Raw genomic sequence first — 24,704 nt, forward strand, 5'->3', positions numbered from 1 at the left:
TCTGTTTTAACTAAATTTATCTATACTGTAATCACGGATATGTGTGCTTTAGTCATGTCCAAAAGAAAAACTTATATATGATCAATGGTGTATATTGTCCTTGTTTATAAAAAAATAAAAATAAAACTTTAGAACTCCAAAAATATGAAAGTAGTCACGTGTCAACCCATGAATGGCACACCTTCCAACGGAGAAAATATTATTGGGCGGGTATTAAAACGGGGATAATAGCAGATAAGACTCAGAAAATAAAGATGAACTAAAATAAAAATTTTGAAGAAAACAAAACATTCGATTTGGAGCAATGTTAGGGTTTCTCTTGAATTAAAGCTTTCTTTCTTTCTTTTTTACATTCATTTTGTGAATTCTCAGAAAATGAACACTGTCGTAGCAACTTTTCGCGGGAATTTTAGCCCCTCCACGTACTTCAATACTTGTTGTGATGCTGGCGCGCGGCCATTTCTAGCTTCCTCCATTGTTCCTCGATTGAAACGGCACCGGCAGAGTGATTTCAAGTTGTACAGAGTCTCCAGGTACCTGTCTTTTTTTTGCTTTGGAGTTTTATGGAACAATTGTGATTAGATTCAATTTAATGTGATTAACTTAAATGGTGTTGGATATAGGTTTTCTGGAAAGAGGGAGATTGTTTGTAGAATGACGGAGACACAGGCCGAACCTGATAGCAATGACAATGAGGTACTTTCTTTTACCACTCTTTTTGTTTTGTTTTTCCAATGAAATAGTTTTTCTAGGTGTAATTTTGCTCTCCAGTGCTTTAAGGGAGGGTTTTTAATTGGCGTTTTGAAGTGCTAAAATGAGTTGGATTTTAACTGAAATTGTTTTATTTTGCTATTTATGATTCTAGGGTTCTTCTATAAGGTTTAGTTCTTGATTTGGTAGGTTTTGCAAAGAGATTTTTCAGTTAAATTTTCTCACTCACGTGTAGACAAATGAATACACACTTGTATTATTCTGGGATTAGCATTTTTCTATTACGTGGGTTGTTCAATATATTGACATTAGCAACTGTTATTGATATTTAACATAGGAAAGGAAAGCACATGAAGATGGAGAGTCTGCACAAGCCATGGACTCCCCTGGTGAAAATGACTCCCAGCCCGACTCCCAGCCGGTAGTTGTGAATCAAATAAATGGTAGTGGTCAAGAACGTAATGCTGAAAGTGGCACCCAGGTATCACCACCGATGTATGAAACGCATGTTGCAGCTACAGAATTTTATAGGAATTCCTAGTAAATTACATTTCAATCATCCTTGCTTTTTGTAATTTTATGAAAATTCACATTCTTTTCCTCACTTTGTTTTGACTTGGAACGATTACAAACCATCATGGTGAATAAGTTACATGGAGAGAGATAATTTTCCTTGCTTTGTTGACTACAATTGAGTGTACGTGGTTCTTTTCATGTTAATTTACGTTAGCTGGTTGATCATCCATTTATTACCAATCCCTTTCCAAGCATGCAACTCTTGTTTAAGACTTTTGAATGCAAACGAATGATTTTCTTCTTGAATTCTAGTTTATCTGACTCTGCGTGGCAATGCTGTGTTAGAAACAGGATGATGATGTCGAAGTTGCCAGTGGATCGCCTTTGCCAGGTGTGAAGGTGATTATAATTTGTTCTATATTGTCTCATGTAATGGACAAGGATATGCTTTTTCTTTTTCTCTTCTTTTTGACTTTTTTTTTTCCCATCCTTTTAAGTTTTAATGTCTTTTCCCAATGGCAAACCCTTGGCCTAGCGGTAAAGTTGTTTTACTGCGGCGTAGAGGTCATGGGTTCAATACTGGAAACAGCTTCTCCACTATGAAGCAAAGTTGTGTTTCTGGCCTTATTTTCGTAAATTTTTTTGTCGAACAGCCACGGCAACTGGACGAATCATTCAGGATCCCAAAGGAAACAATTGATATTCTTAAGGATCAAGTATTTGGCTTTGATACTTTTTTTGTGACAAGTCAGGAGCCATATGAGGTTAGCTAATTAAGCATTTTTGGTTTTCCATTCTCCATTTTAACTATTACGATTTCTATTTAGACAGGAGTATTTTGCAAGTCCACTGCGCACTTTTTAGCAACATTTGTTTGGTTACATTTTATTAGTGGTTTTTGTTTGTGTTTTAATATGCTCGCCAGACTGGAGTTTTGTTTAAAGGAAACTTGCGGGGGAAGCCTGCTATAAGTTACGAAAAGATAACAAACAGGCTGCAGGTATCTGTTGTTTTGCTTCTTCCAAGTTATGCCGGTCATGAATTTTAATGATTGGTTCATGATTAGATCTAATTTGTCCTATCCATGCACAGAATAAATTTGGCGATCAGTATAAGCTTTTCCTTCTTGTTAATCCAGAGGACGATAAACCTGTTGCAGTTGTAGTTCCACGAAAGACCTTGCAACCAGAGACAACAGGTAATTATTTGGCTATCTGACCTTGGAAGTATGACATCTATTATTTTTTTAAAAAAAGCTCTCCATCTTGAGGAAAATGGCATGCGGAAATAGCTGCCTTGCAAGTTATCAGTAACTAATGAAAGACCAATGCAAACGTGAAACGCCGTTGCAGCGGTCCCTGAGTGGTTTGCAGCTGGGGCTTTTGGACTGGTTACAGTTTTTACCCTACTTCTGCGCAATGTGCCTGCATTGCAGTCCAACTTATTGTAAGCTTTCTCTATGTTACATTCACATTTATCATTCTGTTTAGCTAAACTTGATAAAGGCGTCCCTTTTTTGCCTCTCGTTAGCTAAATAGTTACTTATTTTTCACATTATCCAAATATTTGGATTTGCGCATCATTATAGCTGCTTCTCGTCAGGGAATATGATCTGTTGCAACTAATCATTGTTGGCACATTAAACTTTTCATTTGTGCAGAGCTAGATAGTTTTATTATTGTCCTAAAAACAATAATAATAATATTTTATTGTCCCAGATCAACCTTTGACAATCTGAACTTGTTAAAGGATGGACTGCCTGGAGCTCTTGTAACTGCACTTATTCTGGGGATACATGAACTTAGTCACCTGCTAGTTGCCAAAAACAATGGTGTTAAGCTTGGGGTACCATACTTTGTTCCAAGTTGGCAGGTGATATGTGCTTTCTGCTTTTCAGTATTAAATTCCGCTGGCATCTATTTCTCTTCCCCCTTGTGAATAAACACGCTTGAATCACGATAGGATGCCTCTTTGCCTTGTGTCTTTTTTTTTCTTCTCTAGTTGTTATTTAGTTTTGACATTGTTAAGAGATAGGCCATCTTAATACAGCTTCAATGGAGACCAAGTTCTGACTATTAGAGAAGTACTTTTGCCTAGTTGGGCATGTTTTCATATGAAAACTTATCTCCATGCATTTATTCAAGGTTTAAATTGTATCAAGGGGAAGGAAGAATCTTGCTTATTTCCCTTCTATTTTGACTTTTGGTGAATGAAATACCTGTTTTTTGAAAAATAGGTAGGTCCAACACTCCCATCACTTCGTCTCATGAGCTATTAAATAGTGGCCACCTTCACATATGGTCTCCAAAAGAGACTCCGATCGTGAGTCGTCATCGCCCACAGATAATCCTACTACCATACATGTAACACCTACACTACAGCTTCTAACCAACTCGCTGAAACTTTACTCTCTTAGGTCAGAAATATCAGAACTCGTCTGCTCAAGAAGAGATGCCCTCTAACATTCCTCACCATACTTCTCAGAAATGAAACATGTATATTCCATGGCAGGAATTTCATTTCTTATAAAATTATATTCTAACATTCCCATTAATGCATTAACATCAAACAAGTATGAGAACTAGTCTCCTAGTTCTATCTCATTCCTTTATATTCTTAATATTTTGAGGGAGGTGAGAATTGAACCTTGCATCTTGTGCAAGTGTAACGAGTTGGCTACCACTAGGCCACAAGCTCCTTACATGCTATCTATTCCTTAGATCTTTTTACACGAAACCTGATTCTGAATTCAAGCATTCTAGGAACACAAAATACACCCAAAATATCATAAATGTGAGTGGGTGACATTGAGAATATCATCTGAAATTGAGTGCTGCTTCATCGGTGGGTACTAAAAAAGATGTAAGAACTGCAAGAATAATCCAAAATTTGAACCCTCCTTCAAGCTTCTTCAATGGAAGTTATTACTGGCACTTCCAAACCAATAACTGCTTCGATTCTGCCAAGCTGTCCTGCTTATTGAAATACTCATTCTTACCTGCCTGCCTTAACCCATCAACTGATCACTCGTTTTTGGGGAAAGAAGTCCATGCGAGCAGTTTGAATTGTTTTGCGAGTAGAGCTCCCTATGCTATAAGGTTAATGATATTCCAAGTAAGGAATAGTGAATCTTGAACCTGCAAACATTTTCTCAATGGCATTAACACCACAATGCCTACCACTTTCAGTTGTGCCCAATAGAAGCATTCATGAAACAACCTCCTGAGAAGGTACAAGGTATAGAGAGTGGAGCCATTTTATGCGGAAGGTAATCACATAGAGTTTGAGAGAAAACTCAACATGGAAAAGCATGTTAAAGGAAGAAGAAGTACTTCTTTGCAGGGCATGACAGGGAATGGATTAGGACTTCTGAGATCTCTTGGAGAAAACTTAGGAAGGAGATGGTTGGGTGTGGACTGTGGAGTGAGGCTCTGCAAGTCTGCATACATAAAGTTGGTGAGCCATGAGACCATGCCAGCGTGACTCAAGAGTCAAGATGCATGTGATCCTTGGCAGAGGCTGCCTCTGCAGTAGCAAAGAAGGTAAGCAGGCGAGCACCGTTCCCTGGACTGTGAGTCCCTTATCTCTGCAGCATAACATCCAGGATCTCCTGCAAGTAAGGAAGAATGAATCTTGAATCTGCAAATATTTTCTCAGTGGCATTAGTAACACAACAATGCCTACCACATTCAGTTGTGCCCAATAGAAGCATTCATGAACCAACCTCCTGAGGAGGTGCAAGGTATATAGAGTGAAGAGCCATTCTGTGCGGAAGGTCATCACGCAGAGTTTGAGACAAAACTCACCAAGGAAAAGCATGTTAGGGAAGAAGAAGTCCATCTATGCGGGGCATGACTGGGAATCGATAACACTTCTGAGACTGCTTGGAGAAACCTAAACTTAAGAAGGAGAAGGTTGGTTGTGGAATGAGGCTCTACTTAAAAAGTTGGTGAGCCATGAGACCATGCATGACTCAAGCTACATGATGATCCTTGGCAGAGGCTGCCTCTGCAGTAGCAAAGAGGGTAAGCAGGCCAGCACCTTCCCCTGGACTGTAAGTCTGTTATTTCTGCAGCAGAACACCCAGGACCTCCTGCAAATACTGAGTGTCCTGTTGTCTCGACTTCTTGTTGACCTTGTCTATATATGGCTTGCATTGAGCTAGTGTCAGTTGTGCCAGGAACGTTTGGATTGGGTGAGACACAAATTTTTCCAAAGCGGCTCTTCGTTGAATCCATTCCAAGCCAAGAATTGAACTGATAATAAGATGGAGGGATTTTCAAAACAGAAGGGCTTCATTGAATTTAACTGTAATTCAATGTTAAAATCTTGGGAAAAATGTACTCAATTTGGAACTTGGTATTTTTATTGGTAAAAAATTTAGTTTCTTGTAAGGACTTTCTTTTCTCTTAGGCGTGCTTTAATATAGAATCACTTATAGTGAAAATATTAAGAAGGAAAGGAAAAGGCTACATTTTTCATCATTTTGTTTATATTCAAGCCAATTGTACTTCAAACTCTTTCCCTCAAACAAGGCAGTCTCGATGAGGATTCTGCTGAAACACATTCTTTAATATGGTGCTCTTGTTCATTAATCTATTTTGTTTTTCCCCAAATGCAACTGGAATTCTAATGAGATATTTTGGTGGCAGATAGGCTCTTATGGTGCTATTACAAGAATCATAAACATTGTACCAAAACGTGAAGATCTTCTGAAGGTTGCAGCAGCAGGACCTTTGGCTGGGTTTTCTTTGGGTCTTGTTCTATTTCTTTTGGGTCTTGTCTTACCACCTAGTGATGGTATAGGTGTTGTAGTTGATGCTTCTGTTTTCCACGAATCATTTCTCGCTGGCGGTATTGGTAAGCTTTTAATTCTATGGAATGTTTCATTCTGAGGACCATATGTTAATATACAGGCAGTTAAAACTGTAATGACTTTTCCGACTCTAGTATCATCTACGACACCGTGTTCCTTCTGCTTATAATTTATTTGAATACTCCTATTAATAAGTTGAATTTATTAAGACATTCTTCATTATATACTGGAAAGTCATATTGACTGAGTTTTTACTTGGTTTTCAGCAAAGCTTCTTCTTGGCGATGTGCTTAAGGAAGGCACTCCCTTATCTGTCAACCCACTTGTGATATGGGCATGGGCTGGACTTCTTATCAATGCCATTAACAGCATCCCTGCTGGAGAACTTGATGGTGGGCGAATTTCTTTTGCCATATGGGGGAGAAAGGTAGGTCAATCGAGTTCACCCTATTTTTACAGAAGTCTTGAGACATCCGTATCTTTTGTGACTAATTTTTAAAATTAAGAAAGCTATAAGTAAAATGACAAATATGCAGATGAAAAGGATATTGATCAGATTTTCTATTTGACAGGCCTCAGCTCGCTTCACGGCTGTGTCACTCGCGCTTCTTGGGCTATCCTCCTTGTTTAGTGATGTTGCATTTTATTGGGTAGTCCTCATCTTCTTCTTACAAAGGGGGCCAATTGCTCCGCTCTCTGAGGAAATCACAGATCCTGATGAGAAATATGTTTATCTTGGAGTTTTAGTTTTGCTTTTAGGATTGCTGGTATGCTTGCCATACCCCTTCCCTTTCACAGAAGCCATTGCAGATTTCTAGTGACAGGTTCCATTAATAACCACTAGAGGCTGTCCCATAGAATTCTAAGAGTCCAAGCTATTAGACATTTTTCAGAGAAGCTCTAATATACTTGGCTTGTGATGTAGATACCATATATTTGACATTTTTATTGCATGAATAAATTCATATATGTGGATTTATGCAGAATATGATGTTGGAAACCCATGGTTTGGGGATTTTTCTGCATCTGGGTCACTAGCAGACTTGCTAAATGGATTGCTCCTGATTTTTCTCTTTCAATACGAGAAAGTTGTTGCTTTTGGCTTGGCAAACTAAGAACACCAAGAGGTTGATACTCTTATTCTTTCTTTTGATGACTAATGTCTCATTGGCCAGTCGGACCCTATGATTTTGCATCTTAAAAGATAGTTTCTAGGTTAAATGCAAACACTCCTCCTGCAGCTTAACACGCATTTGATATGAAATTAATATCTGATGGCTCTGTTCATGGAACAATACAAGCCACGGCAAGTCAAGGATACCCTAGTGGTGGGGGATTATTCATCGTGTTACGCTTGCTCGTGGATCAATGGTGATCTTTAGTTGGGATGCAGAGTGCGCTCAGCTCAGCATGGTTTAGTATAGTACTAGATTTTGATACACTATCAATTGACACTATTTTGTTACAATTTATATAAGATCTCAAAGTCAGTTGCTCTTGACGTATGTCATAATGTTACTGTGCCACGTGTATTTTTCAAAAATGAATTTGTCCAAAATTTTCACATTAGTTTAAAAAAAAGATTTAAATTTCCACATTGATCGAGCGAAACACAACAAAATCTTACCATAAAACCCGGGGAAGACAGATATTGAGCCAAGGGTGGGCAATTGCCAGTTGCCCGCTCATCCTCAATTTTTTTTGGCTACAGGTAAAAAAAAATTTAGGTCTTTAGTCCACTTTTGCGCCCCTTGGATCCCAATTTTTGTCCATTGTGATATGCTTTGGCTAGCCCAGATTTTCCCCCTTCTCTTCCGCCTCTCATATTTCTCTGCTAGCCCTCTTTTTTGACAACATTTCACATGCAAGTTTCTCTTTTGCCTCTTTTGTGCCGGATTACTAGTAAGGAAACAAAGAAGATCATTCACCATTGAAGATAAATTTGTAACATTTGAAACATACATGACTTCTTGTAACATGACCTATTTATTAGTGAGTAAAAAAATAATATTTACTCGCATATTTCACAGCTAATATGCTTAAAAAAAAAGAGTCCATTTGTTGTTTTCGATATACATACCATTTGTAGATAAAAAAAAACAAACTAAACTAATATGGTGTTATACTCGGATTAACGAAAGCTTAAAAAATATTTTCCAAAATCCAACGACGCCGTTTTGGTGTGTAAAGAAAATTAAAAATCCCAGATATCTTGCAAGTTGCAAATGAAGAGTTGAGAGAATCGGGAAATGGCAGGGAAGATGAGGGGCGAAGCCAGCAGCAGTGGCAGCGATAGAGGAGACAGCGTGGTGGTTGATTGCGGCAGGCGTAGAAGTTCGTGCGGCTATTGCAGATCCGTTGGTCGCAACAGCATCTCTCACGGTCCGTCTTGCTAGTTCTTTTACCAAGAGTAATAATTTACTTGTTGGGCTTGTATCTAATAACGAAGCGTGTTTCTTTCTCTGTTTGATGATGTTCATTGACCACTGCATTTTCGTATGACCTTGATGATTTGATATGTTTGAGAATTGTGAAGTTTAGACACTTTGATGATATAGATACCAATACCAAAACGCGTGAATTCTGCATATCTGTTTGGATAATAGTTTATGAACAAGTTGAAAATATAAATTCTCAACTCATATAATAAGTTAGCTTGAGGTTCGATTTCAATTCATTAGAGAACGTGAAAGAAATTGAGAAATGTTAAGCTGCTATGTTTCATAAGATTTAGTAAGTTTTGAAATTGTCACCGAATTCAACTCATTGTTGATGTTCTATTATTCCATCTAAAACCTCAAGTAATTGAAAATTTTGACCCTTAATGGGTTGTTTTGTGTGACACTGAAGAACATCGGGTAAACACATTTGCTTTCCGAATATGCTAAGAACAATATCCCACATCGGTTAGACTTGTGTCTACAGATGGGTATATGGGCAAAGCCCACCCCTAACAACCATCTAGGCTTTTTCATGGGCTTAAGTGACTTGGGTCAAGGCTTAGTTACTGGGCCCGTGGGAAACAAACTCGTGAGGATAATCCGATGTATCAACGGGAATCGGAACCCCAAAGAAGACAATATAGTTGGTTGTATGAAGGTGTGGATTTCTAATATGGTATCGAAGCTTGCGGGGGAGTGTTAAGAACATATCCCACATCGGTTAGACTTGCACGTTGCGGTAAACAAATTGCATTGATGGGGTGAGTGCAATAGTTTTCCCTAAAGGTACACAATGCATCTTTGTGTGCACTCGTTGTTACTTTTTATTTGGCATGGCAATTGATGGAATTGTTCAATCGAATGAATATCATTGTTTTCCATTTTCCATGTAAGGTACAAGATGAGTCTTTGTGTCTCTTCCATTCACGGATTGTTGCTTTTATTTTTTGATATATTGTTAACGAAAAAACTTGTAAATAATTGTATGGAGTTGCACCTGCTCGGTGATTTTTAATGCAATTCTGTTCGTTCTCTGTAAAAGGTTGCCTTCATTTTTTAATTGCTTCAAAACACAGGGTATCGAAGAGGTACTATTTAAATCATAAACAGATTTCTGGTTTGCTGTGAGTGACACCTTTGATTGTAGTTTTATTGACTCAGATATTCAGGAGTAGGCACTGAAAGTTCTCGAAGATATTATACGATCAAGGGATGCTTCCAAATTGGAAAAATGACTTATCTTTGTTTTGCAAATTTTAATCCAGCAATATACTCTTGTCTCAAAACTCATTTTCAGATTAGCACAGCATCAATATGTTTCTCCATGTCCAATATTCTTTCAATTAACGGATAGTATTAAGATCAAAGATAGTTTTGGTGTCTGTGACTGGTTGTACCGCCAAAATCACACCCAGTGGATTAGTGATACACTTATTTTACACAGACTAAGACACATAGATAAACTTTTTGAAACCTCCAAGAGTCTGCTCTTGTTTGAATGGCTCAGTTTATGGGTTGCAAGAAGTTTTATTGCGAATTAAGGTCTTATAAGGAGCTTTATTAATTATTCTTCTATTTTTGCAGGTTTATGGGCGCATAGTATTAAAGTTGACGACTACCAAGGTTGGTACTTTCAGCTTCTTTATAATTTATGAAGTTATCATTTTTTGTGATTATAGATGCCTAAGTTTCTCCTTGTGGATTGTGAATTTTAGATGGTTGATCTGCATTGTAGTTTTCCTCCTTGCAGCCAAAGTGTGTGTTACTTGGGCTTTATGGTTTGTCTTACTTGATGTTGTCATCTTGACACATCACAGTGCTTACCCAATGCATTGGACCAACAATTGTGAGCGACCTTCTCTATTTGTAACTTATATCTAAAATATTTTTTTTCATGGCATGCCAATTTATAGAAATTAAAAGAGATCAAGTATACACTGTTTCAATTTCTCGGAAAGAGGAAAAGAGGTTGTACCTGGAAAATTCGTGCTTGATCTCCATCTGTAAGTTGATAGTAGTAAGGGCATGATGCTGCATAGTTTGTTAGAAGCAACAGTTGCACTCTTGTTCTATGGATAATAAAAGTATGCAAAATGTGGGATTGGATATGACAGATGCTCTGTCTAACCCCTTGGTGAGATTATAATTGGAGATGCGGGGGTCTACTAATGGGCAGTTTAAGTAGTAATGTATGATGATGAAATGGTTAAGTATCTATCAAGGCGCCAAGAGGTGTTGGAAGGTGGTTGATGGTTTGTTTCCCTGTTAAGGTGTCTTTTCTTGGCCAGTCATTCACAATGGAGGATTCAAAAACCTGACTAGGATAGCAACTTGATTACGTATTGATGTTTTATATGCAAGAATGACTAATAGATAGTTGTCATGGATTGGTGTTCAGAACTAAAGGACTCATGCCATATTCTCTTTGCTCAGAGTTACTTGTGTTATTTCCAAGTATAATTTTACAGTTCGCAAGGAAAGAACTGAAAGTTTTATCATCATTAGTCAATTATCTTTTCAGAATGATTGCTTCCTGTAATAGTGAACTTTATTCATGCTAAGCAGTGTTATGTAAATTTGAGTACTTAGATTGTAAGTTTTTATTATTGTAACACCACAATGAGGGTATTGTGGATACATGAAGTTCATGAACGAAGTTGCCTAATGGTGTTTGGTTGGTAAGTTTCCTGATTCGATGAATAAGCTTTCTCACCACTTCCATAATCAAAGCTTTTTTGGACTTACTAAATGTATATATACAAACCCCAACCTCCCCCCCTCCACCCCCACCCCCACCCCCACCCCCACCCCCACCCCCACCCCCACCCGAACACGCACACATACACATATTGCCAAGTCTTGAGTTTAGAGATGGCATTTAGTTTCTCTTGTGATGAGAAACCATGGATTGTGGACCTTCAAAATACTTCTATTACCCTAATTGAACTAAGGCTTTACGTGAGAGTGACTGAATTGCTATTGTGAACAACTCATCCAGAATGTAGGTGTTGGTTGAGCATGAAAAGATTATAAAAGTAAGTGCCACTCCAAAGTTATATTATTAAGTGCTTGTATGTATGCTTTAATGTGATCCACATATTGATGTCCTAAAATTTAATAGATGTATCGAGCGGGTGACATGTTTAAGATTACACAGATTTGCTGGTTAAGATTTTTATTGCAATTAATTTTAATGTAAAACTTCTTTTATAGATCTACTAGATCAGGGTTGGAGAAGATCTGGCTCTTTCCTCTACAAGCCTGAGATGGAAAGGACCTGCTGCCCATCTTATACTATTCGTCTAAGGTCAAATGATTTTGTTCCTTCAAAAGAGCAGCTTCGAGTGTCTAAGCGAATGGAAAGGTATAACCTTTTATTGCTTCACTTATATTTTATACAGAGGTATTTTTTTCTAAGAACGTGTGATTTTAATCTGCATTCGATCTTGTCTTGGTTGAATGGGTTTGGGAGTGTTTCCTTACCCTGCCCAACATCCGAACATATACTAGTCAAACAAGGCCCCGTGACAAACCCCTTCCAACCCAACACCTCCGAACTCTGCTGAACCCTGCTGCAAACCAAGGTCTTAAAGTGTTTTCAACTTGGAGATGGCCCGTTCCAGACATTGGCTGTCTCAGTTTTTCTTTAATTATTAATTACTATACTAATATTGAATCTGTTCCGGATACTACAGGGGATTGCTTCTTTCCCTGTCTTGTCTGAATGTGATTCATCCAGAGGTGGCTGACAAATGTGTCTTCATCATCTGGACATCAATTCATTTGATATTCTTGTGTGTGTTTATGTTATCGCACAATGTGCCTTTTTGTATCAGAGGTGATTCCCTTCATAGTATTGATAGATTTATATGCCTAGGTTTCTAGACGGGACGTTGGATGTGAAAAGGGAATTTGAGTCTATAGATAATGCGAAGACATTTAATAGTTCCTGTAACTCTGCTCATTATAAAGTTTCAAACTTGAAAGCAAGGGGATCTTCATTAGGTGATGCTGAAAAGAATAACAAGGAAGAAGCAATCATGCAATATTTGTCAGACGAAATCAACAAAGGGGCACATACATGCATGGAAAGTTGGGATTTTCCAAAGGATATTGAATTAGTAAAAGCTTCCGTCAAAAAGGTTTCTCCAGCCAAAAGGAAGCTACAAGTTGAAGGATCAGAAATTCTCATGTATTCCAGTAACATTGCATTTCAATTGGCAGCCACTTTAAGGAAGGCAAAATCAGCTAAAAAAGATGTCAATAAGCTAGAATTGTCAAGAAATGATGCAGAAGATATTGGTTTGTCCCCCAAAAGTATGGCAGAAAAGTTGTCTGATTCTTTAAAGACGGTCGGAGAAAATTTTGGTCTATCAATCAAGGCTTGCAATGGACACATCAACTTTTATTCTTCTGCAGAAGAAGCTTCTTCAGATGAAAGTGCTGTAGTTGCTCCTGCCCCCAAAAGATCTGCCATAGGGTGTAAAAGTCAAGGATGCTGCTCAAAAAGTACTGCTGAACATCCCCAGCAGAAAAGGCGAAAGCTTGAAATACGTATGAAGAAGTCCTGTTTTGATCCAGAAGAGTTTGCACTCTATAGACGATATCAGATGAAAGTGCATAATGATACCCCGGATCATGTCTCAGAGAGCTCCTATAGGAGGTTTCTGGTTGATACGCCCTTGGTATTTGTTCCACCATCAGGTCATGGCACAGTTCCTCCTTGTGGCTTTGGGTCTTTCCATCAGCAATATGTAATTGATGGCCAGCTAGTTGCTGTTGGTGTGATAGATATCCTTCCTAAGTGTTTGTCAAGTAAGTATTTATTTTGGGACCCCGACTTTGCCTTTCTGTCACCAGGAAAATATTCAGCTCTGCAGGAAATCAGATGGGTAAAAGAGAATCAGTTCCACTGCCCTAGTCTTCAATATTATTATCTTGGGTATTACATTCACTCCTGCAGCAAAATGAGGTATAAAGCTGCATACCGGCCTTCAGAGCTTCTCTGCCCTCTTCGTTACCAGTAAGTTCTTTTACAAAACCAGTTAGTAGTGTTTTTACTAGGTGTTTTTTTTTTTTTTTTTTGGTGTAGAATTGTGTCTACTATAAAATATGTTCTGGTATACTTCATCACCATTAGGTTGACATGAATGGATGAAAAATTATAATGTTGTACCTTTCAAACTGATTCTTTTTTTAGATGTATTAGTTACTCTAATTACCTTTTGGAATCCATGTCTGCTGAAAGTTTGTTCAATGAATAGTTTACGGAGGATATTTTCTTACTCACCTTTCTTGAATGGATTTAAAATGAAAATATATTGAATAACAGCACCCAGGAACATGAAAATATATTGAACGGAGTTAACCTTATAGAATTATATGTGTCGAAGAATGTGAAAGACTGTTTATGTTCTATATATATTTTTTAAAGGCTGTATATGTATGAAATATGGTCTCTCTCTCTCTCTCTAACATGTTAAGCAATTTTCAACTTAATTCCCATGGTTCCTGCTAATATGTCACCCAAATTTATCAGAAGAATATTTTGTAGAAATACTTGTGGATTGTGATTAAATTAGTACGTTGGTGATCCGGCTATGACTTTCTTGCAAATACCCATTACTATGAGAGAATGAGTAGAAGAAAATGTAGGTTAATGTAGTGGCTCATGTTTTGGTAATCAGATTGTCGTGACTCCCATTAAAGCAAATGTTGCGGATTCATCTTGGTCTGATAAACATGTTTGTGCTTGCTTTGTGCTCTATTCACCGCAAATTGAGGGGGGGAGGGGGGAAGAAATTGATTTGAACTTGTAAACTCACAAAAATTTTCAGAAACCACAGTTAGTGTCCACTCAATTAATATTTTTATGTTTTTGAGTGTGAAGGTCCCATTTCTATTTCTGAACATTTGATCTTCCATTTATGTATACAAACATTGTTATCTGCATAACATAACTAACAACTTACTGGCTAGTTGGAATCCAAGTTCTGATGAGATCAAATTATATGTGCAGATGGGTTCCATTCAATATTGCTAGGCCTGTGCTTGATATAAAGCCTTATGTTATCTTATCAGACTCTACCAACTCAGGGAACAGCGAGTCCACACCAACCCCTGCATCTGAGAATGATTTGGATTCACAACATGATAATGTCGGAGACAATTCAGATGACGTTTTTGTAGATGATGATGAAGAAATGATTGACCCTAAATTCGGAAGCTCTGATGATGAATCGGGCTCGGAAACCAGTTATCTTCCATCGATTGAAATCGTAGATGGCGATGTCAGTAATATTTTAATTGGGTTAAAAGGATCTCGCTTGAGATACAAGGTATATAAACTGCGCACTTCGATGCATTGATTATCTTTAGCATTATCAGTGTCTCCAGATCTAGGCAATAATTTTCATCTGCTTGATCAGTGTATATTTGCAATTTGCTTACTGAAAACACTTCTTCTGGCTCTTTTGATGGTCATTAAGAGAATACTTCGGTTACATAGGAACAGAAGGATAGAAGTGAAGGAAGAAAAGGTTTCCGAGCCATCTTTTTCTCTTCTTCTTCCTACTAGGGTCAATCTAAATGCTAATTATCAGCAGGTACTTGAAGGAATAAAGAGCTGTTCTCGGCAGACTAAGATTCCTTAACAGGGCACTGCAGTCCCATGACTACTTGGAGCATAGAATTTTATCTGCCACCTTCTACTAAATACTAATTATACAACCATTCTATGTTGCATGGATCTGATCCAGGCATGTTGAGAGCTTCGCGTTTGGCATTTCTGTCTAGATTCATGCTATTTTCGAATCTCCTTTCATATTGTTATATGTCGTGCCACCACTGGTACTTCACGAAGGAGAATAATTCTGTTTTGAGGATATGAATTATGTCAAAAGCCTATTGAAGCTATCTATAAAGTATAATGATCCCCTGCCATATCTGCTTGTTTGGTTAGGGTGAAGAGAGGGAAATACTTTCTCTCTCTCTCTCTTTCTCCACCTCAACGACATGTTCCACATATTATATATTGCTGGAAATTGCAGTTCTGTGAAAGATTTTGTTCCAGGAATTGCCACCTTATTCAACCTTCCTCATTTTCCTCAAGTAGTTTAATCTTCTCACCATTTTTTTAAAACTTTTCTGAAGGATCTACAGCGTGCGTTTGGTCCAACAGAGGGAGCTTACTTGGAATCCCAGCTGCATGAATATAAGAAAGTTGTGGGTGCAGAGCTATCTGAGCGAATGGTGTATTCTCTTGGGTGATATAATTATTTCGGGACCCGGATTTCGTAATAAACACCAGAGGAGCGTGTTCCAATGGTTTGTGATGGATTCCTACCGGAGCAACTCCTGATGGAAGCCGTTGCCCATCTCTGATCTTTCTTCAGCTGGGATGATTTCTTTTGGATTCAAGTTCCAAATATTGTTTCACTTGTACAGATTTTCAAGTCCTGGTTCGTCTTGCATTCATCCGAATAAAGCTGTTCAATGGTATTCTCTCAAAACTTGGGGGGTCTGTTTGAATCTTGTGTTCTTTCTTCTTAATTTAAAAACTGTAGTTATACTTGTGCTTCATTCAAGAAATATCTTGTTTGTGGAATCTGTCATGGTGAACTGATTATCCTTCCCTTTACCTTTACTTTATCTGTGGGTTATTATTAAGCTCTGTTCTCCTAACGTTTTCTAGAACTTTTAACTCATAAAGTCAAAGGGCAACCAAATGTGCACTAAACAAAGCAGAAGCAATTGGTTGATTTTAAATAATAAAAATTTATTATAGAAATGAATATTTAATTAATTTAGAGTATGGTTTAAAGTATCTGTTGAGTGGTGGTACTGTTAGAGAAACTGTAAATATGTGTGAAGTGTATTTTTACTGTAAATTTAGAGTATTTGTTGGGGATGATTTTATAACCTACCCATAGTGGTTTGAAGTTTACAACAAACCTGCTATGGAGATTCTAAAACCTTAAAAGCTTCTTTTTTCCCCTAATTAATGAAGTGTATGAGTTCAATCAATGTCTTTTTTTACATCAACCTTTTTGTCCCCAAAGTGACGTGATAGAGTGGTGTCTTATTAAAAAACATCACAGAGTCTCAAAATGAGACGATATTCACAATTTTATTTTTATATAAAAATGATCAATAAAGAATTCAATTCAAATGAGAAAGCTACTTAAAAATTCAATTTTGATTAAATAATGTTAGGTAGTCCATATAGTGATAGTTCAGTCTCTTAAAGGAAATTTTAAAACGTTTTAACTCTTAAAATACATGTTAGATTTTAAAAAAAATTACATATTCAGAATCAATACATAAAATTCTTTCTAACAAAATCCATTGTCGATGAGTTTTATCGGATAAATCTTAATTCCATTGTTTTAAGAAATTCCATTGTTTTTTTCAATGAAATTTCAAAAACAAATTAATTCAGAACTAAAACAATAACTTCTACATTGTATTTTAAAAAACAATAGAATCTATATTAAAACAATAAATTTTGGATAATGAATTCTAGGATAAAAGAGTGGAAATAAAATTATTTCATTGATTAAATCAATCGAATAAACCTATTAAGCTTCCATGAACTACCAAACTAATAGGTTACATGTCATTTTTTATTTTGAGTTCCTTTAAAAAATTTTAAATTATGGTGCCTAGGATGGCCTATTGTGCTTGGGCTGCTTTAGGCTGGAGCCGGCCCTATTTTTTTTGAGTAATCCCAATTTATTTTCTATACCCTCTACGTTCAATCCTTCCAGATGATGAGATCAGCCGGCGTAGTTGACTTGTTCAGAAACTTGCTAAGCCAAAACGTTTGGAGTGATAAATTAGAATCCTCATGGTATTTATTTATTTGGATGATTGAAATATACCCCACGAACATACATCTTTGTGAGGTATATACTAATATGATCATACATCAATGGAGTTTGGCTTACCTAACAATATGATCAAGCTCTGCAAGCAAACCAATTCAGACAGATCTATCTCTCTGTCTACTACACATTATCTGTATATAGAAAAGGATCAAGGCAGGCTATATAAAAGGATTTCGAATTTAGGATATACAGAAGAGGCAAAGACATAAAAGAATGACCATAGAAAGTGCACAAGTGAGCTTCTATGTTAGAGAACCAGCTATACAAAGAAGAATGGGAAGAAAAAAAAAATTGATTGTGCAATTACCATCACAGAAGAAAAACTACACCAAACTCATGAATATTATCAACAGATCATGGAATTGAAATAAAAGATTTAATTGAAGTTGGAACACCAATTGAATCAGAATCGGTGATCGAATGTTTACAATCATGTTATTTGACAGCAAGTTGGGAGAGCTGCCGAAATGGGGAAACTAGTTTCAAGAATTCACAAGACTTGTAAGAGAGCAATAGAGGAGAAAGAATTTACAATTAGGAATAGGGAAATCAAGCCTCATCAGCATCACTTCCAGCGACATGAGCTCCATGAGGACCATGACCGACCCAGAAATGGTTTCCATTGGGACCAAATAACTTAAACCTGATTAACAACCAACCCACATAATCTTTATTTTCGGTATCGGTTTCAAATTAGAATTATAAGTTATTCCACAAACTATTTATCCACTAACCGCTCAAGGACCGACTTTCCTTCCTTGTACTTCTGGCTCTTCTCATGGGCAGTCTCCTAGAAGAAACCATCCAAAATTACTAACAGTAACAAAGGGGGTAAAGCGTAAACCATGATTTTTAGATTTTTGCGTCCCAATCTTACATATTTCCAGCCCACCACTGATCCACATCCAACGCAGAAAATGTCAGCAACAGTATGCATCCCAGTCAACATATGCCTCTCTTCTTTCTCTCCCACAGTAACATTCACACTGTCAAACAATGGGAGCTGAGATTGCATAAACCACTAAAAAACTAATGCATTAATGAAAATAATGGTTATTCTCTTTCTTCTTCTTTTTTCCTCTCTCTTTTATGTGGAATAAGTAAACATTGTACTCTTCCAATTCAATGTATATGACACCTAATTGCATTGGCAAGTATTTGCTCAACCGAGATATGTTATTCAAGACGAAATTGATCATATATAAAGATGCAGGGACAAAATAAAGGAAAACTTACACCTTATTGAAGAGATAAGCTTTCCCATGCCGGCTCTGGAAAGCCTGAATACAAGAACATGAGCAAAACATTTAGTCAATACTTTCATATACAATAACCCCAATCAAAATTTGTTGGACAATGTGAAATTGCAAAAATTATCGGATACTTGGTGTACTAGCATTAATATTATACTCTATGCCTTATATTAACCAGAAGTTGGGAAACTTCTCACTGCTTCATGTCTCTCTCTACATCATAAAGCATGACACAACATTGAAAAGATTACAAGCATATGTAAGTTGACACAGGCATGCAAATTGTACATAAGCATCATGTGGGAGACAGCAAATTTAATAAGCATAAGAAATAGATAGAACTCTGGGAAGCAAAAATCTATCCCAGCATTGAAGCCTGATTGACTCTCAAGCAATATTTTTCTCTAGGCTATATCTTCCACATGATTCCTGGACATCGACTCTGTTTAAATAAGTTCAACCAAGAACTTTCCAAGTTTTCTTTCCCTCCCGTTATTCTTTCTGCATTAATCAAATTACATTCTGGGACCAGCCCATCCAAGATTCATGCTCTTCCAAATGGTTTGGCATAGTACTCCCACCCAAATAATACTAACTAATAGAATAGAAACAGAAAAAATAATAGGGACAGGTAGCAGCAGAGTCATTAGCATCTCACACTCATCTTTCGCCCCTTGCTCCTATTTATTACGTATAATCTAAATGTTGTCCAAAAAAAAAAAAAGGAAGGGGAAATCGATTGATCAACTAGAACGTCTTCAAGGAAGTCATAGAAACTATTAAAGGTAGAAGAAAGGATACGCCCTTGAACTTTGAGGTCACGAAACCAGATACATATAAATGATTCTCGAGAACATATTTTTTTAGGCAGGCTGCACAATAGTACAAACAATCTAATTATTCATATGAAACAGGGTACAAGGGCAAACTAAAATTCATATCATAGACATAGACCAACAGTATATCCTTTAATGCACTTATCTCAGCATAATATTTAATTGCAAAATGAAGTTAGCAATTGAAGAAACATCACTTGACCAAAAAGATTACAAATACACAAACACTGAGATCTTCCCACAGTCCACATCGTTACATTGAGTATAGATTGTAGGGAATTAAAGATATTATACTCAATAGAAAATTACCATGTTTTCTTAAGATAGCAAAGAATTAGAAGTATTGTCAAGCTTCAAATAAATCAGATGACTAAAGAGACTAAAATGGCGTATCACCACCACAGAGTCTAGTGTATAAAGGCAAACATACCAATTCAACTCAACTTTCCTGATGGGAAAAGAAATGCAATTACAATGACACATCAATACTCTCATCCAAGTACACAAAACACCCCTCAATTATTTGAGTCTCACACAGCAATCTCTAATTTTTTCAGATAACCTTAGACGGCCACAGCAATAAACACACTAGCATGAACAGTCAACACATTTGCAATTCTCGCAAAAGGACATCACGAATCAACCCAAACAACAACACCCACAAGAAATTTCTTCAATAACAATATAAAACTACAAAGAGCTGAACGATCAACAGTCAGTCAGTGATCAAGAACAAACCTTAGAGACAACATCTTCACAAAGAGCCAAATGGGTCCTGCAGTACGTGCAGCTATAGATCTTCCCTTCCAGATTCACCACGAACAACCTCCCCATCTCTTCTCCCTCTCTCAAATCCCAGATCCTAGCAGAATAATCTATATCGTATCTGTACTGAAAAGCGAAATTCAGAAGTCAAAAGTTAACAACAATTAGTGAATTAAGAAAAGGATATGCTAAAGGAAAGAGAGTATTGTACTATTGTTTGAAGGAAAGAATATCCCTTATGCTTACCTATGTTTTCTTCTCTATCGTATTTGTTGAGTTGCTACAATGGTGGACGGAGAAGCTAACCCCATTTTCACAAATATCTACCATATACTGTATCACTTTCTTAGTTTCTTTAATCAAAATTCAAAAGTATAAATCTGACGACATTTTTTCTACAAATTTTGTTGTTGTTATTCTTATTTGAAGTTTGAAGTCAACCACGACATTCATTATTTCTTCAACAAACGAGAACAAATGGGATTCCAAAAAAAATAAAAATAAAAAACAATAAACAAATGAGATTTTTTATTCAACAGTATAACCATGGATCTTTGTAGGAGAAGTTTACGGCTCGGCCCATCACGGCCCAGAAAAGGCCAGCAATAAAGCGAGTCATGCTGGCCCGTTAAACTAGTTTTGCGGGTGGGACTCGGGCTAGACAGTTAAACTACTATACCTCAGCCCGGCATTATGTGACTTAAGGGCTGGGCCTAGCGGCTCTCTAGTTTTTTTAAAAATTATTCAGGAAAACTACACCATGAAACCTTATTAACAATTATGATGAAATTAACGTTAATATTAAAATGAATTTACGGTTGCCACTCGCCACCTTTGAGTGTGTTTGGATTGAGGGATTTGGAGAGAAGGGAAGGAGTTTCCTTCTAATTCTCTTATTTGGATAGTTTAGGGAAAAAAAATAAGGGGAGAGATTTGAAGAGAATTGAGAGGAAGATTAAATTTTTGTTAAAATACTTTCTCCCAAAATGGGGTCATTTGGAAGGGAATAGATGATTAATTAAATTATTTATAAATTCAAAACCTATTTAAGAATTGGAGTTTAGGGCCCCTGTATTGTATTGAGGCCTAAGAGTGTGAGATTCTTGTTCCACAACTATTTTTAGTTTAGATACTCAAATTAAAGTGTTATTTTTAAATTTAAATCTTTTATATAATATGAAATAATTATTTAATATATCATTTTAAAAATTATATATGATAATAAGGTTATTTCAATAATATACACATTATTCTATCATTGAGTTGAGTTGCTAACGACTCTATTGTAATTTTTACTCTAACAAAATATGCAGTGGCGAAAGCATGATGTACGTGAGTGGGGAGGGTCTCAAAAAATCATGCTCAAATGATTGAAATAAGAAAACATTTGACAATTATTGTTTATCATATTTTACAAATTTTTGATATTATTTTTTCATAATTTCAAATGTATAATTAATAGACAATCCAAAAAAATAAGAGGAACTAGACCTCCGCTTAGCTTTGCCCACCTTAACATAAAATCTTGTAACAGTCCCTATCTCCATATTATGTCATGGCTGCCCCCTGCAAATATTTCCAAGAAAACTAATGATAATAGAAAGTAGCATGAGAGTGTGATCCAAAGTTTATAAAAAATGAGAGTGTCGGGAAAATAGCTTTCTTGACATGCTCTTTCCATTTCTATCTCCTACTCTGCGAAACAAATGACAACTTAACTTCTACACACACAAAAAAAAAACATGTAGATAATAAAATGATGCACATTTGTACGTGGGGATAATGAATGTATGCAAATACATATAATTGGATGGTAGTTGGGTTGTTCCTTTCAATCTACTTGGGAATGGGCCAGAAACAAAGAAATGGCCATTCGGCCGAGATATGAGAGTTCTGCTAATACCCAAATGCTTGCATGTGAATGTCATCATATCACAGTCACTGTCTTCATGACATCAATGGGTAGCCACACGTGCACCTCTGACAGACCCATTTGCTATGTAAACAGAATATATTATTGGTCACTCGGTCACACGTGTGGCTTTAGATCTCGTGTAAGACCATCCAGTTGATTGACTGGTTCGATTGATGTCATTTTCTTGCAGCCGTAAAAATGGAATCAAACAAGTTTTTTCTTCTCTATGTATTGTGATTCTGTAACGTATTAATGTAGTTATGGTGAAATTGGATGTTTCAATTGTGCACTTTGATTAATTTTGAACTTTCTATTTTATACCCTTCATATGTTGGAAAATCTTTTTTATCGGATGTCGGCCAAATGTTGGAAAAATTCAATTCTGCATCATGAATTTGGGAAGTAAAACAAAGAAACAATTGTGAAAAAATATATATAATGGCCCAAATCACAAGTGTGATTCACTTGAATTTTTTTTTTGAGCAAATGATTCACTTAATTGGAAATGAATTCTTTCAACATGAAAATCTAAATTTCAATAGTTACATTGACACTTTTACCTTTTTTTTTATTTTGTCTCCCATTCAAGTAAGTTAGTTAGATGGCAACCGACGACGTAAGTGAATTGTGGGTTTGTGCCTTGTGGATAGTGTTGATAGGGTTTTAGTCGTTTAAACTTCCGTATGTGATCTTTGGTTGAAACATATTTAACTGTGTCATTTATTACTAGTTGAATTTGATGAGATTTTGGATTGAAATAAAGAATTTTTGGAGCACATTACATAATTTTATGTAGTTGGGAATATTTTATTAGTTTTGTAGACCCCTTTTGGAACGGATCGTTACGAGAATTGTCCCTATAATTTTTTTATAGTGAGATGACAACATGAACTTTTCTTATTTGCCAATTAAAAGGTTACTATAATTTATTGGACTGGTGTGTGGCTATTATCAGTTGCTTAACGTAATGAAAAGTCATGTATGTATTTCATTATCGAAAACTCTATATATCCCTAATAATTTCTTCCATAACCGGCCATAACAGTATTACGTTATCGTATTACATTGAATTTCGTTATTACGTTGTCTAGTTACATTGACTTTCGTAATTACGTTGTCTACTTACATTGACTTTCGTTATTACGTTGTCTAATTACATGTTATGGCTGATTAAGATTGAATTTGTTAGGGATACATAACGCTCCCGACGATTATTGGAGAATCACAATTGTGCCAATTATTGCAATTTATCCGAGTTTTTTTTACCAAAATACGCTCGTCACAATTAAATACTAGTATAACACTGACTTGAAATTTATTACCAAAATAGCACTTCATGCCAATGATGTTGGCCTGACTAGTGAAAGAGTTTTTGTCTCACCTTTTAGGAGAGACATGTGTGAACAATTTTGTATGAATCTGAAATTGGACCACTCAAACTCTCATGCTGATGAATTGTTGAAAGTTGATTGAAGATACTAGAGAGATCTCGGAGGCAAAAGAGTCGCGACTCAAGAAACGAAGGGGGTGGCGGCGACAGTGTTTGCAGTTGTTGGTTCCATGAAACCAGACGCAAGTTTATTTGGGACAAACCCACTTTATATGGATTCTTTCTTAGTCGAAATCGCGACTTCAAAATTGTGAGCTTTGGCCTGAGATTTTTGGCTTTCGTTGTTGATTATGTGTCTATTTTCGTTGTCTATCGTGCGAACCTATGGCAGATGGATGCGGCGAAGCTTTGGGGTGTCACTTCTCATATGGTTCTAAAAGGTCACGCCATTTTGAGTGGCGTAATTGTTATTTTTTCACAATGACGTCACTTAAGTGGCGTGACCGTGTAAAAGATAAACACGTCGATGGTGTTGGCGTGATTGTAAAATAATAACATTAATCACGCCAGTACTACCAACGTGAAGTGCTATATTAGTAAATAATTGAAAGACAATTACCCCAAGAATGTTATATTGGTAAAAAAAAATCTATTATCCACATATCTCTTGACAATTGATTCGCGAAAATTATTTATAATATATTAATTGAGATATTTTGGAATTGATGTAATGAAAACGTTAGGAATTTGAGTTGATAAAATGAAAGACATCTCTAGACTAAACCATGTTGGATCATTAAATTATAATCAATTTTCTAGTTAAAATACAACATCTTGAAAATGATTTTTGGAATTCTTTTGGATATTCATTTGTGTCAATCAATTGAAATATATTTATTTCTTTGGTCCCTTTACAGCATATTAATTTAGTTGTAAGATTTGAGGAGATTTTGTGGTCCTTCCTTTCTTTCTTCTTCTTCTTTTTCCCTCATTTTTCTTTCCAATATATTTAAACTAGATGGCAAATCACATAAAATACAATGAAACACTTAAAATTTTAACAAAAATTGGTACAACCCCCTATATTGGGTGGTTTAACTAACCCAATATATTATTAGGCTTATGAACTATTATATGTTGATTATTTGTATCTCTTATGTGCAGTCAATGACTTTAACCCCGTTTTCCATTCTTCTTAAGAATTCATTCACTTCAATCATCATAAATACGCCT

At 36.4% G+C, this 24,704-nt stretch overlaps 3 protein-coding genes across 7 annotated transcripts; 2 read left to right on the top strand and 1 right to left on the bottom strand.

The window, feature by feature from the left end:
• Window positions 1-246: 246 nt before the first annotated feature.
• Window positions 247-7,026, top strand: LOC120010928 (probable zinc metalloprotease EGY2, chloroplastic). Of its 2 annotated transcripts, none has more exons than XM_038861903.1 (12): window positions 247-533; window positions 624-696; window positions 1,049-1,192; window positions 1,573-1,626; window positions 1,881-1,991; window positions 2,153-2,227; window positions 2,320-2,425; window positions 2,580-2,673; window positions 2,946-3,099; window positions 5,880-6,087; window positions 6,310-6,470; window positions 6,616-7,026. In XM_038861903.1, exons 1-12 carry the CDS (start codon window positions 376-378, stop codon window positions 6,859-6,861), a joined length of 1,584 nt encoding a protein of 527 aa, XP_038717831.1. In that variant the 5' UTR covers window positions 247-375; the 3' UTR covers window positions 6,862-7,026. The 2 variants fall into 2 exon arrangements, with proteins under 2 accessions (XP_038717831.1, XP_038717910.1); XM_038861982.1 differs by having other exon boundaries at window positions 1,579-1,626.
• A 1,176-nt stretch (window positions 7,027-8,202) lies between these two features.
• LOC119999496 (arginyl-tRNA--protein transferase 2-like) lies at window positions 8,203-16,129 on the top strand. Of its 3 annotated transcripts, none has more exons than XM_038847097.1 (7): window positions 8,203-8,425; window positions 10,069-10,107; window positions 10,220-10,330; window positions 11,698-11,848; window positions 12,362-13,507; window positions 14,504-14,822; window positions 15,637-16,129. In XM_038847097.1, exons 1-7 carry the CDS (start codon window positions 8,293-8,295, stop codon window positions 15,751-15,753), a joined length of 2,016 nt encoding a protein of 671 aa, XP_038703025.1. In that variant the 5' UTR covers window positions 8,203-8,292; the 3' UTR covers window positions 15,754-16,129. The 3 variants fall into 3 exon arrangements, with proteins under 3 accessions (XP_038703025.1, XP_038703028.1, XP_038703035.1); XM_038847100.1 differs by having other exon boundaries at window positions 10,235-10,330; XM_038847107.1 differs by lacking the exon at window positions 10,220-10,330 and having other exon boundaries at window positions 8,207-8,425.
• A 1,596-nt stretch (window positions 16,130-17,725) lies between these two features.
• Window positions 17,726-20,631, bottom strand: LOC120012399 (protein yippee-like). Of its 2 annotated transcripts, none has more exons than XM_038863895.1 (6): window positions 20,473-20,631; window positions 20,200-20,352; window positions 18,609-18,652; window positions 18,250-18,358; window positions 18,107-18,162; window positions 17,726-18,015 (listed from the first exon to the last, which is right to left on the bottom strand). In XM_038863895.1, the coding sequence occupies exons 2-6, from the start codon at window positions 20,293-20,295 to the stop codon at window positions 17,922-17,924; spliced, it is 399 nt and encodes a 132-aa protein (XP_038719823.1). In that variant the 5' UTR covers window positions 20,296-20,352; window positions 20,473-20,631; the 3' UTR covers window positions 17,726-17,921. The 2 variants fall into 2 exon arrangements, with proteins under 2 accessions (XP_038719823.1, XP_038719778.1); XM_038863850.1 differs by having other exon boundaries at window positions 17,771-18,015; window positions 20,200-20,347; window positions 20,473-20,627.
• Window positions 20,632-24,704: the final 4,073 nt, after the last annotated feature.

This window comes from Tripterygium wilfordii, chromosome 1 (assembly GCF_013401445.1).
Source record: "Tripterygium wilfordii isolate XIE 37 chromosome 1, ASM1340144v1, whole genome shotgun sequence".
NCBI lineage: Eukaryota > Viridiplantae > Streptophyta > Magnoliopsida > Celastrales > Celastraceae > Tripterygium > Tripterygium wilfordii.

What these genes read in the sequence shown, in the direction of transcription:
- LOC119999496 (XM_038847097.1), top strand. Translation starts at nt 8,293, where the DNA reads ATGGCAGGGAAGATGAGGGGCGAAGCCAGCAGCAGTGGCAGCGATAGA. An exon ending in CTCTGCCCTCTTCGTTACCA is followed by an intron (nt 13,508 to 14,503) that starts GTAAGTTCTTTT and finishes TTATATGTGCAG; the next exon opens with ATGGGTTCCATTCAATATTG. An exon ending in GATCTCGCTTGAGATACAAG is followed by an intron (nt 14,823 to 15,636) that starts GTATATAAACTG and finishes ACTTTTCTGAAG; the next exon opens with GATCTACAGCGTGCGTTTGG.
- LOC120010928 (XM_038861903.1), top strand. Translation starts at nt 376, where the DNA reads ATGAACACTGTCGTAGCAACTTTTCGCGGGAATTTTAGCCCCTCCACG. An exon ending in CGCCTTTGCCAGGTGTGAAG is followed by an intron (nt 1,627 to 1,880) that starts GTGATTATAATT and finishes TTTGTCGAACAG; the next exon opens with CCACGGCAACTGGACGAATC. An exon ending in ATTTCTCGCTGGCGGTATTG is followed by an intron (nt 6,088 to 6,309) that starts GTAAGCTTTTAA and finishes CTTGGTTTTCAG; the next exon opens with CAAAGCTTCTTCTTGGCGAT.
- LOC120012399 (XM_038863895.1), bottom strand. Translation starts at nt 20,295, where the DNA reads ATGGGGAGGTTGTTCGTGGTGAATCTGGAAGGGAAGATCTATAGCTGC. An exon ending in GTGAAGATGTTGTCTCTAAG is followed by an intron (nt 18,653 to 20,199) that starts GTTTGTTCTTGA and finishes TCTTGTATTCAG; the next exon opens with GCTTTCCAGAGCCGGCATGG. An exon ending in GGAAAGTCGGTCCTTGAGCG is followed by an intron (nt 18,016 to 18,106) that starts GTTAGTGGATAA and finishes GTTGTTAATCAG; the next exon opens with GTTTAAGTTATTTGGTCCCA.